Genomic DNA, 18,542 nt, shown 5'->3' with positions numbered 1-18,542 from the left:
CAAAGCATAAAGGTAAAAAAACAATGTATACAGTGTTATCTTCATTTTAGATGTCAGAAAGTATTTGTGGCTCCCAGTGTTTTTGTTTGCGTGGAAACCGGGTCCAAGTGGCTCTTCGGGGGTTAAAGGTTGCTGACCCCTGCCCTAGCCCCTTAACCTCACCTAAATGTAACCCTGACATTAAAACCATATTTTGAGTCTCAAAAGTGTCTTCAAACTAATGGGGACCGGGATTTTGGTCCCCACGAAGACATTAATACCCATACACAGGTACACACACACACACACACACACACACACACACACACACCTGACACACAGCCCTAAAGCTACACCTCCAACCAGTAGGTGGGGGTAATGCGCCTGATTGTTGGAGTCAACTGAAGACGAAGAAAAAAGAACTACAGCCCCCAGGGGGCACTGCGGCCCGCAGACTGTAAACACACATGAAGGACGGAGAGAGCAGAGAGAAGCATGATCGGTGAGTCTACCGGACCGATCAGCTGATTGATCCGGTCAGTCAGCTGATCTGCTTTTTTTGGTTGATGCGGGTCAGTGAGGGTTCTGTGTGGGCTGTCCTGTGTGCGGATCGGTGGCTGTGTCCCAATTCAGGGTCTGCACGCTTGAAATACGCATTTTAAGGGCGATTATGTCACCGCCACGCGACGACGGCTGTCCCAATTCGAAGTGTACTTCAAATGCGCCGTCGATTTCCCCAAATATCAAGCGTGGTCCGGTGCACGCTTCGTGGTCCCATATATCACACAGTGGCTGTCTCCCAATTCAGGGTCTGCAGCCTTAAAGTACACAGCCTCAACGATCCTCAAGGGCCGCGTACTCAAAGACCGCTAAGGCCGGAAGTGCGAGGCTTGTGAAATGGGACGGTCTAGCCTCCGTTGCGCTGATACTGTTGTTTGTCAATAAAGTTTAAAAAAAAAAGCCTCCGTTGCGCTGCCCAGGTTGCCTAGCAACCATGATAATAACAGCTGGAAACGTGTCATACAGCTGTGTTTGACAGAAATGAAGGAGAAAATCGTTTGTTCATTTGTTTGTTTGTTTCTACATGAGCTTTGGTCATTCTCTGTGAGATGAAGCTCAGCTATTGAACGGCGTATATTTTAAAGTAAAGACTTTAAAACCAAGTTAGTACAAACGTCACTGATGTCACATGACTTTGCCGACATGTGGCCAACAGGAATGTTTAATGGTCTTCGTTATTAAACATTTGCACATAAATAAGTGACATAATATTCAGTACTTAAAGTGTACTCTTCGGGCGCCCCTCATCCGCCGTTTTTTTCTGCAAATTTATCCACACCCACTGCTGCGCTATGCATTCTGGGATATGTTGGGCCACGAAGTCTACTCTGCCACAGCCTTAAAATTCAGGGAAATGAAGGACGCATTTGAGGGCCGCATTTTGAGCAGCCTTTGAATTGGGACAGCCTTCGGCGCGCCGCTGTGACGTAATCGGCCTTGAAATGCGTACTTTAAGGCTGCAGACCCTGAATAGACTACTTGCACTAGGGCATGTGACGTATTTCCGTTTCCAAATAGTACCGCTTGTGCGTTTCCGGTACGTTTGCTTATCTATCGGTAGCTATGCTAATGTCGCTTCAGAATGAGTATAAAAAGGAAAGTATTTAAAACAGAACATTTTCAAAAACAGGAGAAGAAATACTCCGAGCATCGCTGTGTCCCACTTTGTTCAGCTTCAGCCAAATTTAACGGCATACTAAGTTTTCATGCCTTTCCGACCCATTCCGACTTGAGAAGACAATGGCTGGTAAACATACACCGGGATCATTTCACGATTACCTCTCACACCAGGGTCTGCTGCAGACACTTTGCCAGTGATCAACTCATAGAGCCAACAACCCTCGATGGTCGAAGGAGGCTTATTAAAGGTGCTGTACCAACACTTTTTGAGTAGAATGGCTATAAACTTGGACCACCGCGGCGTAGTGTTTGGGAGAGAACGGAGCGACGCCTTGAACTAGTTCCTCCTGACGATCAAGAAGAGCAAAGTCTTACAAGAGATCATGACTACTGCTCAGTCCCCGAGCCGTCTGCATTGGACATATCTGCATCAGCTGCAGAAGACCTGTTCAAAGACGTGGAGACTCTGAGGAAGGAAATACAGGAGTTACGTGTCCAGCGAGAATTTGGGTTACAGCGTTTTGCTGGCTCCGACACTGACATCCGATTCTATACCAGGTACATCTAAGTTCTATTCAAGCTAACTGTTTAAAATATACCATGGTCACCATCAGTTAAATTTCGAAAGTTTTTCCAGTCTTAATGAAAACAAAATAGATATTTACTTTTTCTCTGCTGATTGTATGTTTTATGTAGATGCTTTAGTATTTAAACGATATCCTAATGCTACAGGTAAAATACAACACCAAATACTCTTAATCAGACTATTTTATACAGCATTCCATTAGCATATTTGTCACAGTTCACATTATTTTTATGTCAGTGTGTAATGTTAATTAATGATTGACATGATGTATGTCTCTCTCGTGAATAGATTTCCAAGCTATGATCATTTGATGGCATTCTGGGTTTTGATTGAGCCTTGCATCTATAAAATGATCCGGGTTTCAAGAGCCAAGTCAGCTGCCAATCGGAACGAAGAAGTGTTGACACGTCATCAACAGTAGGTTATGGGTTTGTTGGTAGTTAGAACTAGAGGTGTAATGTTATTGTATTTATGTACAATAACATTACTTTATGTACAGTAGCATACATACACAGGTGTATGTATGCTAGACTCAGTATCCTTTACATACATACACCTGTGCACTACAGCACCTCATTGTTTACCCCATGGTACAGTATGGTATGCCTAACCATTACAAAACATTTAGCCAAGAAAAGAATAATTTTACTAGTTCATAGCTTAAGGAGTAACATTTTCCCTTTTGTTTTCACCTTCCAGAGGCAGCTGCTACAGCCAATTGATGAGTTTTTTCTTTTCCTGGTTTTCCTGTCAGTTGGTTTGAAGGAGAGGGACCTGGCACACCGCTTTAACATACACCAGTCCACAGTGAGCCGCATTATTGCAACATGGACAAATTTTCTTGCCACTGCACTGGGGTCTCAATGCATCTGGCTTACACGTGAAGGAGTGCAAGCTTACCTCCCTGAGGAATTCAAAGATTTCTCAGACACCCAGATGATCCTTGACTGTACAGAGCTGAGGTGTCAGACACCATCCTCACCACTTCTCCAAAGTGAAATGTACTCTTCGTACAAATCCCACTGTATGATGAAAGCCCTGGTTGGCATAGCTCCACATGGTCCAGTGACATTCATCTCTAATCTGTATGCTGGTTCGGTTAGTGACAAGGAACTATTCAAACAATCAGGCATTGCTGAGAAGTTGACTGAAGACATGGCAGTGATGGTAGATAAGGGCTTCCTAATCACCGATTGTTGTAAATGCAAAGTGTACTGCCCACCTTTTCTATCTAAGCAGAAGCAGATGCCAGCATACCAGGGTAAGGAGACGCAGGCCATAGCCAGACTCAGGGTACATGTGGAGCGAGTCATTAGGAGGATCAAACAGAACAAACTTTTTGATAGCATCATTACCATGTCACATGTTTATAATATCAACCAACTGTTTGCAGTGGCATGTATGCTGTCAAATTACCAGAACACAGCATTAGTTAAAAAATGGGTTAAGGCTCTGATATCTATTCTGTGTGACTTACAGCAGTTATGACATGGTCTGATTTTCTCACCCAATAAAGGAATATTTCATATATCAGTCTACTCTTCATTCTATCAGACACAGTTATCACAGCTCGTACATTTTCCTTTTTACACATGTATGTAAGCATTGAGCCAAATTTAGTAATGTCAACATATTAAAAGAACAATATTTGTCTCTTATATATAATACATCTATATATACACTGTCACAGATACTCGTCTTTGAGTGAAGATTTGAGGTGATAAGAAATATAAATAACTGCAACTTGAATCTTTGACCCAGAGTTCAAGCTCACTGCTATAACACACACACACACACACACACACACACACACACACACACACACACACACACACACATATATATTTACAGTCCCGTGGTCTCAGCCTCAGATACTCAACTAATCAAAGTGATGTCATGACAAAAATGAATGACCAACAAAACATTTTTTCTCCTTCATTAATTTCAAACAATGCTGTATGTAACGTTTCTCGTGGTTAGTATCATGGTTGCTAGGCAACCTGAACAGCGCGACGCAGGTTAGACCGTCCCGTCCCATTTCACAAGCCTCTCACTTCCGCACTTCTCGTACTTATAGTACGCACCGTACGTAGTACGCGTAGTGCGCGTAGTGCGCGTGCCTCAAGCGTGCAGACCCTGAATTGGGACACAGCCAATGACCTGATTAGAGTTCAGGTGCTACACGCAGTGACGTCATTTTACTTTCAAAAGAACACGTGGCAAATAACCTACGTGAAGCTGAAGTGTGTGTGTGTGTGTGTGTCTGTCCTCAGTGTTTGTGCGCTTTAACCTGGGCCCTGGCGTCCCGGTGGAGTTGCAGGAGGAGGCGAGCGTGGCTCAGCTGAAGGAGGTGGTGGGGAGTCAGCAGGGGGTGCGGCCGGAGCGCCTCAAGGTGCTGTTTGCAGGCCGGGAGCTGCAGAGCACCGCCACACTGCAGGTACGCTAGAGGTCAGGGGTCACTGCGGGGTCGAGGCATCTGCAGGAGGAAGTGATCACTCAGAGGGGTCTACATGCCAGTGATCTCCTCCTCTTCCTCGACTTTCAGTAAAATTCCGGTTAAACTATCTAGTTTTCTCAAACAGGTCCTCTCCTTCTCCTCGTCTCACATGTGGACACTTTGGAACAATAGACTGATAACCGCTAGAAAGCCATTATTTACCAGAAACTGGTTTGAGAGCGGCATCTTGTTTGTAACTGACTTGTTAGACTCTAATGGTGCTTTACTGGATTATGTATCTTTTCTGAAGAGACACAATTTAGACTGCCCACTAAAAGATACCAGAAAGGTTTGTCATGCTATCCCATTAGCTCAGCTATTATGCAACACATTGTTACATTCTAACATCAAACCAGCGCTGCCAAGCTTCAAAATTGGAAACTTTAATTTAAATGATAGTACAATAAGTTTATTAGAGTGAACTTCAAATCGATTCTTTTCCATGAGTTTGACTCGGGTAGACGTGTGCAGGCCTTTCACGGGGATCAGTCACTAGTGGAAAAGGTGTTTTCTGAATTTGTTAAGTAGCCTGTTCCTCCAAAAGTTAAAGAAACCCATTTTAAGGTCATTAATAATAAATACCCCGTATCTGAATTTCTAAAAAGGAGGTTTACATTTGGACCCGTGTTCTTTTAGTGATTCAGCCTGTGAAACATTACACCATCTGTTTTTCTCATGTCCTGTATCAGCTGGTTGTCACTCAAATCAGTGAAAATAACTCCTCCCAGACTGAGCTCCAACAGGGAGATCAGTTTGAGAACAGAAAAAAACACCTCTGCACATGAAAAAACACTTAATACACCAAAGAAACACATGACAAGCAACGGGGGGGTGCAGCATCGGGAGGGAATAAGTGTCGAAGGCGTTTGGAAAGGGAAGGGAGATGAGTGTGTGCATATCAGTGTATATGTATGTGTGTGTCCAGAGTTCAGCTGGGACAGTGTCCTTCGCCCTGCCAGGCTAAGTAAACAGTCTTCCTGCCAACCCAGGTGGCCTTTATTCCTCTTTTAGGTTTTAGAGAACAGACTGTGAGAGAATGTTCCAGGGAAAGTAATACAAAAAACACGAGACTAGACAAGGACACAAGAGGCTAAGCAGGGAAGCTAAGGGAGAGGAGGAGGAGAGGAGAAAAGTGCGACCGCCTTCGTCAAGAGCAAGAGCAGAATATAGATTACCTTCTATGCAATAATAACTCCAGTACTGAAAAGAATGGTTCAGATCCCTCCAATCTAAATAATTTCAGGCCAATTTCAAATCTGCCTGTCTTAGCCAACGTTCTGGAAAAGATAGTGGCTGCACAGGTTCATCGTCATCTCACTGGAAATAACCTGTACGAACAGTTTCAGTCCGGCTTCCGTTCATGTCACAGTACAGAAACATGTCTAGTAAAAATCACCAATGATCTTCTGCTTGCAGCTGACTCTGGACTCATCTCCATCCTCATTCTTCTTGAGCTTACAGCAGCTTTTGCCACAATCTCCCACCACATCCTTCTTCACAGATTAGCATCTATTGGCATCAGTGGTACAGCACTCGCCTGGTTTACTCTGGCTGCTCACAGTTTGTTCAATTACTCTCTCACAGATCAGTATCTACTCCAGTTAATTCTGGTGTACCCCAAGGCTCTGTCCTGGGTCCTTTACTTTTTATCATCTATCTCCTACCCCTAGGTAATATTATCAGGAAGCCTAACTTCCAGTTTCACTGCTGCGCAGATGACACCCAGCTCCAAACCCACAGCTACTCTCCCACCCACATCCATTTCTGACTGTTTAAGTGAAATCAAGGTCTGGTTTACTCACAACTTTCTTAAATTTAATAAAACAGAATTCATTTTAATAGGCACCAAATCAAAACTGACCAAAGTCCCAACCAGTCTTTCGTTATCCATCGATGACTGTTGTCACACCCTCCCCTCAGGTTAAGAGTCTTGGTGTCATCATCGACAGCGCTCTGTCCTTGCAGCACATATAAATTATATTTTCATCTCTGTAATATTAACCGCCTTCGTCCTTCACTCACTTCAAACAGTACCGCCATACTTGTCGATGCTCTTGTCACATCTCGTTTAGCTTACTGTGAATCCCTTTCTTTGTGGTCTACCTCATAAATCTCTCCATAAATTGCAGTTAGTTCAAAATACAGCTGCTCGTATTATTTCCAGAATTAGATCCACTGAACATATAACAGCTGTTCTTAAACAGCTCCATTGGCTTCCAGTTCACCACCATGTCAATTTCAAGATCCTTCTTCTCACTTTCAAAGCGCTTCATAACCTCGCTCCTCCATATTTATCTGATCTTCATACGTACTCACTCCATCGTACACTCCGCTCTTTTTCCCTTCTGTCTGTTCCACCTGCTCGCCTGACTACCATTGGACTCAGAGCCTGTCACTAATGAGCCAAACGCTCTCACCACTTTTAAATCATGTCTCAAAACTCATCTATTCAGCATTGCATACAGCTGATCTGTCTTAGTCCATTTTTACCTTGCTCAGTTTTTATATTTGCTTTTATACTTTTATGACTGAATGACTGACTAAATTAGATTTTACCATGTTTAATATATTTTTTGCTGCTATTGCTCACGTGTTTTTGTAAGGTGACCTTGAGCGTCTGAAAGGCGCCTATAAATAAAATGTATTATTATTATTATTATTATTATTATTATTATTATTATTATTATTATTATTATTATATGGATCATTTACATCCATCTGTCTCTACTGTGATTAACAGTATCATCCGCTTAGGTAAATACCATCTACATTACAGCCAGTGGAGAAATACTACACCGTCCTCCACGTGGGTCATTATTCACGTCACTGAAGAAACTGAAATCCAGCAGATCTGTTAAAATCTATGATGACGTTTCTCATCTGTTACTGTTTTGATTTTTGCCTCCAGTCTTTTGTTGTTTTTGTTGTCTTTGAATATTGTTCTACAGTTTTATCCTCTACGACAGTTTGTATTTGCATTGTTTTAATTATTAATTTAAAAAAAAAAACCTCCTCTTCCTCCTCCTGTCACTCAGGGCTGCGACCTCCCAGAGCAGAGCACCGTCCACGTCGTCCTCCCTCCTTCAGGCGCCTCCTTTCAGCGGCTCATGCAGGAGCACCGAGCTGAGGACGGAGAGGAGGAGCAGGAGCAGGGCTCTTTGACCAGGCTGGACCTCAGCTCTTCTCGACTCCCTGCCAACAGTGAGGGAGGAGAGGGCAGAGCAGAGGGGGAGAGTCTGAAGGAGGTGCAGGCTGGAGCTCACAGCAGTGAGTGTGTCATGGTTACAGGTGCCTCGATGCCCCGTCCCTTGCTGCTGCTGAAATTCCTGAAATGTAATGTTTTTTCTAATGAAACAAATAGCACACTGGACTCTCAGAAAGACTTATTTATTTATTTTATAACCGATTTTTATTCAATTTAAATTTTATTTTAACTGTTGCCTCAGCTGACAGTACATCCTGTTTGAGTCCCGAGTTTACGAGGGCACCTGAATGCATCACCTGTCTCTGATCAGTGATCCATCACACACCTGAGATGGAGGTGTGAGGGAGGAGTCTGATATATTTCTGATGAAAGAATTAAAAATGAGCTGAAACACGTTTTTATACATGAAACACATGAAGTGCTGTAATACTCCCTTCAGAGTAGTATTACTCAGTACCTCGCTGGAGCTGTGAGTTCCAGTGCTTCTTGTTTCTTATGTACGATGATAAAGTAAAACGTTTGTATAGAAATGTCCCTGAGCACTTGAGCGCCACCTTCTGGTTGCAGTAGCACATTACATTCTTTCTGCTGCCTGGAAAAGACGAGTACCACCAAATACCCTGAAATTGTATTTATAACCCTAATCATGCTTGGCAGCACCTTACTACTCTGACTGTGTACTGTGTGTAAAGGTGTGCGTACCTGCAGTACCTTCTTCGTGTTCTGTAAGAGCTGCCGCTCCATCGAGCCAGGAAAACTGCGAGCGCGCTGCCGACGCTGCAAACAGACGGCGCTGACGCTCAGCAGGGTGAGAGACGTTTCTGCTTAAACTACACAGCAAAATCTCCAGTGTTAAATTAACACTAGAGAGTGTCTATATGGGTCCACACCTCTGAGTGTTAAATACAACACTGTTGAGTGTTAAATTAACACTTTTGACAGTGTTATATGTTTAAAAGTAACCTAGTCAGTTTTGAAGATTAACAATGGCTAACACTGAGCAGTGCTGATTTTCTAACACTGGAAAATAACTCAAAATATTAGAAATATTCCAGTGTTAGAAAATCAGCACAGCTCAGTGTTAGTCTTTGTTAATCTTCAAAACTGACTAGGTTACTTTTAAACATATAACACCGTCAAAAGTGTTAATTTAACACTCAACAGTGTTGTATTTAACACTCAGAGGTGTGGACCCATATAGACACTCTCTAGTGTTAATTTAACACTGGAGATTTTGCTGTGTACAGTACTTTTATTACAGTGCTTATACTGCAGTACTTGTACTGCAGTGCTTGTACTACAGTGCTTATACTGCAGTACTTGTACTACAGTGCTTGTACTACAGGGTGGTCCACTTATATGGATACACCGTAATAAAATGGGAATGGTTGGTGATATTAAAGTCCTGTTTGTGGCACATTAGTATATGTGAGGGGGCAAACTCCTCAAGATGGGCGGTGACCATGGTGGCCATTTAGAAGTCGGCCATCTTGGATACAACTTTTGTTTTTTCAATAGGAAGAGGGCCATGTGACATATCAAACTTATTGGTAATGTCACAAGAAAAACAATGGTGTGCTTGGTTTCAACGTAACTTTATTCTTTCATGAGTTATTTACAAGTTTCTGACCACTTATAAAATGTGTTCAATGTGCTGCCCATTGTGTTGGATTGTCAATGCAACCCTCTTCTCCCACTCTTTACACACTGATAGCAACACCGCGGGAGAAATGCCAGCACAGGCATCCAGTATCCGTAGTTTCAGGTGCTGCACATCTCGTATCTTCACACCATAGACAATTGCCTTCAGATGACCCCAAAGATAAAAGTCTAAGGGGGTCAGATCGGGAGACCTTGGGGGCCATTCAACTGGCCCATGACGACCAATCCACTTTCCAGGAAACTGTTCATCTAGGAATGCTTGGACCTGGCACCCATAATGTGGTGGTGCACCATCTTGCTGGAAAAACTCAGGGAACGTGCCAGCTTCAGTGCATAAAGAGGGAAACACATCATCATGTAGCAATTTCAAATATCCAGTGGCCTTGAGGTTTCCATTGATGAAGAATTGACCCACTGTTGTTGTACCCCATATACCACACCAAACCATCACTTTTGTTGGTCCAACAGTCTTGGAGGGATCCATCCAATGTGGGTCAGTGTCAGACCAATAGCGGTGGTTTTGTTTGTTAACTTCACCATTCACATAAAAGTTTGCCTCACTGAACAGAATCTTCTGCGTGAACTGAGGGTCCTGTTCCAATTTTTGTTTTGCCCATTCTGCAAATTCTGTGCACCGATCTGGGTCATCCTCGCTGAGATGCTGCAGTAGCTGGAGTTTGTAAGGGTGCCATTTGTGAGTAGCTAATATCCGCCGAAGGGATGTTCGACTAATGCCGCTCTCCAGTGACATGCGGCGAGTGCTACACTGTGGGCTCTTGCTGAATGAAGCTAGGACAGCCACTGATGTTTCTTCATTAGTGACGGTTTTCTTACGTCCACATTTTGGCAAATCCAACACTGAACCAGTTTCACGAAACTTAGCAAGCAGTTTGCTAACTGTAGCATGGGAGATGGGTGGTCTCGTAGGGTGTCTTGCATTGAAATCTGCTGCAATGACCCGGTTACTGCGTTCACCAGATATCAACATGATTTCGCTCTTCACGTGTTAACCTCTTCAACATGTCAATGGCTGTGAACAAAGAGAAACTTGTAAATAACTCATGAAAGAATAAAGTTACGTTGAAACCAAGAACACCATTGTTTTTCTTGTGACATTACCAATAAGTTTGATGTGTCACATGGCCCTCTTCCTATTGAAAAAACAAAAGTTGTATCCAAGATGGCCGACTTCTAAATGGCCACCATGGTCACCACCCATCTTGAGGAGTTTGCCCCCTCACATATACTAATGTGCCACAAACAGGACTTTAATATCACCAACCATTCCCATGTTATTACGATGTATCCATATAAATGGACCACCCTGTACAGTGTTTGTACTACAGTACTTGTATTACAGTAGTTATACTGCAGTGCTTGTACTACAGTACTTATACTGCAGTACTTGTATTACAGTGCTTATACTGCAGTGCTTGTACTACAGTACTTGTATTACAGTACTTATACTGCAGTGCTTGTACTACAGTACTTGTATTACAGTACTTATACTGCAGTACTGCACTGACTGTGTGTGTTGCAGGGTCCGTCCTGCTGGGACGACGTGCTCCTTTCCGGTCGCATCCATGGCATCTGTCAGTCAGAGGGTTGTCAAGGCAACGAAGCGGTAAGGGGCGAGGCTTCACCAAAAAGCTGAATCAGTGATGAATCAGAAAATAAGCAGCGGCTCAGAGACTTATCTGCAAACTATTGATCAGCTGTCAGAGGGGTGGAGCATGACTTCAGTTTTTTTCCCCAGATATTTTTATTGAATTTTCTGCATCCATTTTACAAAAGACAACTTGAACAATATGCCGTTTTCTTTTTGAAGAACGTAAAACAATATGAAACATACATTCCACCTCATAATTACAAGAGTACCAGTAGGTGTACAAAAAGGAAAAAAAAAAGGATCCAAGCTAATAATACAAATAGTAAACCCTGGAGTACAAGATAGCAGTTCCTGAGTGGACAAGAGAGATATGCAGAGTTTCAGAACCCACACCCCTACACAAACAAAAAACAAAACGGAACAAACAAAATGAGTGGTCAGCTTAGTCGTCGAAATAAGTCAAATCCGTAAGAAAAAAGAAATATGTATAAAGTAGATAAATAAATGCCATCATAAAGTGCAGGCACAATAGAGTCTGTATAGTTAAGCATTAGATAAAATAGAATAAAGTCTGAGCTGGCTAACTGGGAGTGTTACGGGACTGGAAAGTCTGCACATGATCAAAAAAGGGTTGCCAGATCTTAAAAAATTTGACCATAGACCCACGCAGGGTGAATTTAATCTTTTCGAGTTTGCTAAAATGCAAAGCATCTCTGATCCAGATTTCCCAGGATGGGGGAGAAGGGGACTTCCAACATAACAATATTCTGCGTCTTGCCAATAAGGTGAGAAATGCTACCAAATCCGCCTGGGGCGTCGGCAAGACAACTGTATCAGGAAGAACCCCAAACAAAGGGGTTGAGGGCACAGGTTGGAGGGTTAGCTGGATGATCTTTGATAGAGTCAGAAAAATATTAATCCAGTATTGTTTGATGGATGGACATGACCAAAACATATGTATTAAAGAGGCAGGTGTTTGATGACAGCAGTCGCAATCAGGGCTAAGGTTGGGGTATATTGGAGCTAGTCTGGCTTTAGTCCAGTGTACGCGGTGTAAAATCTTACATTGAATTAACCTGTGTTTGGCACATAATGAGGAGCCATGGACCCAGTAAAGAATTTTATCTCAAAAGACATCCTGAATCACACATCCCAAATCCTGCTCCCATGCCATTTTAATAGCCGAGGTTGAGGAGTTGCCAAATGAACATATTCTCCCATACAGACAAGAGATCAGGCCCTGTGATGAAGGGGGAGGCAATAGAAGGTTATCAAAGTCATGACAAGGAGGTCTAGATGGGAACTGAGAGGATTTCTCCTTAACAAAACTCCGGATTTGTAAGTAGCGAAAAAAGTGACTTTTTGGAAGGCCAAATTTAAATGAGAGCTGTTTAAAAGAGGCAAATGTATTCTGAATATACAGATCAGAAAAAGACCTGATACCCAAGGAGGCCCACAAACAAAAAGCACCATCAACTAACGAAGGCTGAAAAGAGGGATTTTTCAAAATGGGTGACTGAAGGGAAAAAAGTTCAGCTTAAAATAACGACGAAATTGATGCCATATTTTCAAGGTAACTTTGACAATAGTGTTATTATAAAAACCTGCACTCGGAGGCTGCTTTTGGGCATAAATCAGGGCTGGTAAAGAGGATGAGGCACAGGAAGAAATCTCCAAGCTCAGCCACGCCGGGGCATTATTCATACCTTCCCCCTGTAGCCAGTACCTGAGAATACGAATATTACATGCCCAATAATAGAACATAAAGTTTGGTAAAGCCAACCCCCCCATCTTTTTCGGTCTTTGAAGATATGTCTTGCGTATTCTAGGGTTTTGGTTTTTTTTTTGTTCCAAATGAACCGAGAGAATCTTGTCTAATTTAACAAAAAAAGAAATTGGGATAAATACAGGGACACACTGAAAAAGAAAATAACATTTTGGAAGGATGTTCATTTTAATCGCATTTATACGCCCTGCCACAGACAGATGGAGAAGAGACCATCTGTCCAAATCCTGCCTAACTTTCTCCACAAGTGGGTTGAAATTAAGCTTGAAAAGATTATGAAATTGACTTGTAATTTTAACCCCTAAATATGTACAGTTGTCCAATACAAGTCGAAAAGGCAGTGCTGTACACTGATATTTCTGTGCAGCAGCATTCAGAGGGAACAGTTCACTCTTGCCGAGATTCAGCTTATAGCCAGAAATAAGGCTAAACTGTTCAAGTATTGAGAGCACCAAAGGAAATGAGGATGCTGGTTTTGAGACATAAAGAAGCAAATCATTTGTATATAAGGAGACCTTTTGTTCCATACCATTTCTAGTAACCCCGGTGATACCTGGGTTAGATCTCAGCGATATGGCCAAGGGCTCCATTGCAATTGCAAAGAGCAATGGCGACATGGGACAGCCCTGCCTAGTCTGAACAGAGGAAAAAAGTCAGAATATGTGCCATTTGTTTTGACAGCGGCAAACAGGGAAGTATAAAGAAGTTCCAACCAGGAGATGATTATCCACACGCATCGCTAAAAGTTTAGCAAGGATTTTATAGTCCACATTTAACAAAGAAATGGGACGGTATGAGCCACATTGTAATGGATCATTATCCTTTTTTAAGATCAAGGGTATAGATGCCTGTAGTAGAGAAGGTGGGAGGGATCCAACTTCAAGTGAATGCTTATACATATTTACCATGAGTGGGGCCAGTCTAGGCATAAATTTACGATAGAACTCAACGGGAGACCCGTCCTGTCCAGGACACTTAGAACACTGCAATTTGCTGATAGCTTTCAGGATCTCTTCTACAGTTATTGGTCCCTCCAGCCGAAGACTGTGTGTTTGATCAATTGATGGGAGTTTAAGATGATTGAAAAAGGAGTCCAAAGATTCAGTGCTAAATACAGATTCAGACGCATAAAGAGAATAAAAGTCTCGAAATTGGTTATTAATTATTTTAGGATCCATAGAAACACTGCTTGATGTCTGAATCCGAGGAATGGAATGTGCAGCTGCTGCACTACGAAGCTGATGGGAAAGCAGTTTACTGGCCGTATCCCCATACTCATACTGGGAGTGCTGACACTTCAACAGCATCTCTTCAGCCCGAGCAGAGGACAGGTGATTAAACTCAGTCTGCAAGGACAGCCTGTCGTTATAGGAATGGGTATCGTTTAGGTTTTATCCAATACCAGTACCAAACCGGTACTTTTGAAACGGTGCCGGTGCTTAAACGGTGCTCGAACCGGTGCTTAAAGAATGGAGAACACAAACTTTGTCCAAAAACCTCTCATGTTCAGCTGTTTTTTTGTAAAAAGATAACAATGTTAGCCTTTTCTGCAGCTATGGGGCATATATGGTATCACTCTTGGCTGGAAGCAGTGCTTAAACAATGGAAAAAACAAACTTTGTCCAAAAACCTCTCATGTTTAGCTGTTTTCCACTTTTTGTTTGGTCATTTTAGCCTTTTTGGCCAGGGTGAAGGGAGCATCTGCTATCAAACAAGAAGACAGCCGCATGTAACTACGACGGTGTTTGCTAGTTCACCTTACGTGCATTAATGTGATAACATGGTTAGCCTACTCAACGTAAATGACACACGAACAACATGAAGCTACTCACGCAGAGAATAACTGCTGCTGCTGCCATTATCATCCGTTATCATTTCTGCTCTAATCTTCGGGTTTTTGGGAGATGTTGCAAACTCTGGGTCTGATAACAGGCACCACACCCGCAGTAGATGTGCTCGATGTGTGTGGCTTTATTTTTGTGCCACTATTCTGAGTGTACGTAAAAAAAATTTGAACGCACGTAAAAAAAAATTGCAGTTGCAAGTGTTGCATTTTGAGGTGAAATTTATTTTGCCTCAAACGAGGCAGTGGCAGAGGAACACAGAGTGGCAGAGTTTGAAATATTACTGTTTCTGGGTCACAAAATAAACTTTAAAGATATTTTCATGCCAGAATGGTGCTGTGTAAACTTCTAATATCTGCTCGATTCATCAAGACATCACATATTTGCACAAGTGCTCTAACGTTTTTGGAGCACTTACGAAGTCTAAAATGATCTGAAATTTTTAGGTGTGTTTCTTGTAAAAACACAATCTGGGCACCAAAAATTGCAAATGATGGAGGACCTTGCTCCTTTTAATAGGCTGATTCAGACCTTTACAATTCCAGCTACAGAACGTAAACGAGTGACCTGCTTGTTGGTTATTAATATTTAGTTGCGATACCATGTTAGAACAAAGACAAAAAAACAAAAGCTGACCGGTGAGAAGCACAGAAAGAACAAAGTCAGTGTACAGAACAGTACAACATAAAAACAAAGAGAACGCCCAAACTTCCCCCTAAATGCTGAAGCATCTTCCCAAACAAGATGCGCGCACCCCCCACCAAATACACCCCTGAGCACTTCTTCCCAACCATCCAAAGTCTCAGTTGAGTTCAAGCTCCTTACAATACAAGGCAGAGACAAATCAAGGATTGTATAAAAATATATTAGAACAAGACACATCCTATAAATCAAGTTCACCTCAAATAAATGTTACTAAAAAAATAAAAAAAATAAAAAATTTCACAGAAGTTAACCAAGATGAACATATCAGCCTAACGGGCTAAGACACTTATGTGTCCTGAGAGGCAGGGCCCCCCAGGATCTTATTGGCAAAGTCCGTGGCAGACGCAGGATCAGTAAACTTACGTACAACTCCATCTGGAAGTGATATCCTCAGTTCCGCTGAATAGAACAGGCCGAACTTGATCCCAGGACTAGAGTGCAGAAGGTGCTTCAAACTAGTAAACTGCGAACGTTTTTTAGCCACTGCAGGTGTGAAGTCTGGAAAAATGGAGATCCTTCTGCCCTGGTAAAGTAGAGGAGAGTTTGCTCCTGCAAGACGTAGCAGCTGTTCCTTGACATGGAAGTAGTGGACTCTAATGAGCAGTGGGCAAGGAGGTGCTCCATCTCTGGGCTTTGGTCCAAGGGATCTGTGAACCCGATCCAACAGAGGTGCTTCATTCCGTTTCAGAAGATCTTGCAGGAGATGGGAAATAAACTCGCTAGGGTTAGATTCAATTCAATTCAATTCAATTTATTTATATAGCGCCAAATCACAACAAAAGTCGCCTCAAGGCGCTTCATAGATACAGAGAAAAACCCAACAATCATATGACCCCCTATGAGCAAGCACTTTGACGACAGTGGGAAGGAAAAACTCCTTTTTAACAGGAGGAAACCTCCGGCAGAACCAGGCTCAAGGAGGGGCGGGGCCATCTGCTTCACACCATGGTGTCTAACAGCGCCCCGCCTCACTTCAGTTTTTCCGGGAACTTTTGATTGTCACATGAGCCATCACAGATAATGTCATTGATTAAGCCAGGTGGAGTGTGTGTGTCTGTCTTCAGGAGTTTTACATGAAGTGTGCGTCTCACCCGACGTCAGATGATGACCTTTCCGTGGCCCTCGACCTCATCATGACCAACACCAGAGGCGTGCCCTGTATCGCCTGCACCGATGTCATGTACAGCGCACACACACACACACACGGACACACACACACACACCACCCATCACCCATCAGCCAGGTGTAATCCCACCCCTTCTGCCTCTCAGGGGCGTGGTCCTGGTCTTCCAGTGCTCGGAGCGTCATGTGATCTGTCTCGACTGTTTCCAGCGTTATTGCCAGACGCGCCTGAATGACCGGCAGTTTGTGTACCATCCTGTGATTGGCTACTCGCTGCCGTGTGCAGGTGGGGACAAGGGGTGTGGTCAATGCAACCTTCACTCTCTGTAGAAATATGTCAGAACAAGACTGCCCAAGAATCTGAATTCATTTTCAATGATCATTGTTCATTAACTGCAGACAGGAGCATGCGACATTATCAGACATGTGTGAGTGTGCACACGCGTGTAAACATGTTTCATGTGTTAATGTTTCAGTCGGCTGCGACGACTCTCTGATTAAAGAAGTTCATCATTTCAGGATCCTGGGAGATGAGCAGGTACACGCAGTACTGCATCACAAAGATAATTATACAAATACTCTCACACTTACTGTGAGTGAAACATTGTGAAGTCTGTCAACACTCGGCCAACAAAAAATGATCAAAAAATAAAAACAAATAAATAAATAAAAGAGTGAACGTGGCAGACAGATGTCAGACAGACTCTCAAATATGAAATCCCTGAAGAAGATTTTTGTAAGCAAATGGGAACCAGTAAGAGCCAATGAGAGGCCTCTGCCTCAATCCTAGCCAATTACTGTGAGCAGAAAGGGGTTACCATGGCAACGATAACGCAAGAAAACCAAAATTCATCCAGTGAGCATGCTCCAGGTGAGTCAGCTGAACCACCTGCACCCTCAGTCACCTTTGCTGTGTCCTCTCAGTATGGGCGCTACCTGCAGTATGGCGCTGAGGAGTGTCTGCTCACCACTGGAGGAATGATGTGTCCATCACCTGGCTGTGGGGCGGGGCTTCTCCCACCTGATGGCAGAAGGAAGTTGGAGTGTGACCGCCGGCTTGGCTGCGGCTTTGTCTTCTGCAGACTCTGCAGGGGGGAGTACCATGAGGGGGCGTGTCAGGCAGTGACAGCCCCGCCCACAGGGGAAGCAGCACAGGTGAGCTGGCCAGTTACAGAGGTTGTAGGACGATGACGAAAATAAAACAATCAGCTGACTCCTCTTCTTCCTCAGGGCTTCGTGGTCGGGGAGGAGGCGTCGCTCATGGGGAGATGGGAGTCAGCGTCTCTGCTCGTCATCGCCGAGTCGACCCGGCCCTGCCCAACGTGTTCGGTTCCCGTGGAGAGAAATGGTAAGGGACGGCTGTGGTGTCATACATGTCGAGGATCGTGTGACAATGGCTGACACGCTGTCTCCCCCTGCAGGCGGCTGCATGCACATGCACTGCCCGCTGTGCAAGGCCGAGTGGTGCTGGCTCTGTGGAGTCCCCTGGAACAGAGAGTGTATGGGAAACCACTGGTTCAGTTAAACGGGTCACATCACTGCTTGCGGTCACAGAAAAGACTGATGGCTTTAACATGTTCTTCCTTTTTGTTGAAGCCCTTTCACAATAAAAGTCAAATGAAGTTTTTAGTCTGACTGACTGACTGTTTGAATAAACATGTGGATCCAACAGTGGGAAAAATGTTTATTTTCACTCTTGGACTTTCAGGTTTTACTGTCTCCTTTGTTAATTTGAGTAAACATTTCTGAGTTAAAATATCTTCACGTGTATGCTGAATCGTCCAGGTAAAGAAAGTTGATTCTGTTCATCTGGACGTTTTCAGATGAGAAACGTTTCATCATCAGGTGCTACGGTGGCCCCTAGAG

At 43.3% G+C, this 18,542-nt stretch overlaps 2 protein-coding genes across 4 annotated transcripts; both read left to right on the top strand.

Moving 5' to 3' along the window:
- Nucleotides 1-343: 343 nt before the first annotated feature.
- On the top strand, nucleotides 344-18,305 carry prkn (parkin RBR E3 ubiquitin protein ligase). 3 transcript variants are annotated; one of them, XM_085427172.1, is made up of 11 exons: nucleotides 344-481; nucleotides 4,519-4,682; nucleotides 7,778-8,009; nucleotides 8,640-8,755; nucleotides 11,150-11,233; nucleotides 16,618-16,733; nucleotides 16,826-16,962; nucleotides 17,153-17,214; nucleotides 17,601-17,831; nucleotides 17,907-18,024; nucleotides 18,098-18,305. In XM_085427172.1, exons 1-11 carry the CDS (start codon nucleotides 475-477, stop codon nucleotides 18,199-18,201), a joined length of 1,371 nt encoding a protein of 456 aa, XP_085283298.1. In that variant the 5' UTR covers nucleotides 344-474; the 3' UTR covers nucleotides 18,202-18,305. The 3 variants fall into 3 exon arrangements, with proteins under 3 accessions (XP_085283298.1, XP_085283297.1, XP_085283296.1); XM_085427171.1 differs by having other exon boundaries at nucleotides 7,778-8,030; XM_085427170.1 differs by having other exon boundaries at nucleotides 7,778-8,075.
- On the top strand, nucleotides 2,707-3,745 carry LOC146656453 (uncharacterized). Its single transcript, XM_085427173.1, has one exon. The coding sequence runs from the start codon at nucleotides 2,717-2,719 to the stop codon at nucleotides 3,731-3,733; it is 1,017 nt and encodes a 338-aa protein (XP_085283299.1). The 5' UTR covers nucleotides 2,707-2,716; the 3' UTR covers nucleotides 3,734-3,745.
- Nucleotides 18,306-18,542: the final 237 nt, after the last annotated feature.

The sequence above is a fragment of the Rhamphochromis longiceps genome, linkage group LG13, assembly GCF_057381845.1.
Source record: "Rhamphochromis longiceps isolate RC_006_pf linkage group LG13, R_longiceps_female_GT1.1, whole genome shotgun sequence".
Taxonomy (NCBI): Eukaryota; Metazoa; Chordata; class Actinopteri; order Cichliformes; family Cichlidae; genus Rhamphochromis; species Rhamphochromis longiceps.
Note: the sequence above shows the minus strand (reverse complement) of the source record. Positions and strands in the feature narration are given on the sequence as shown.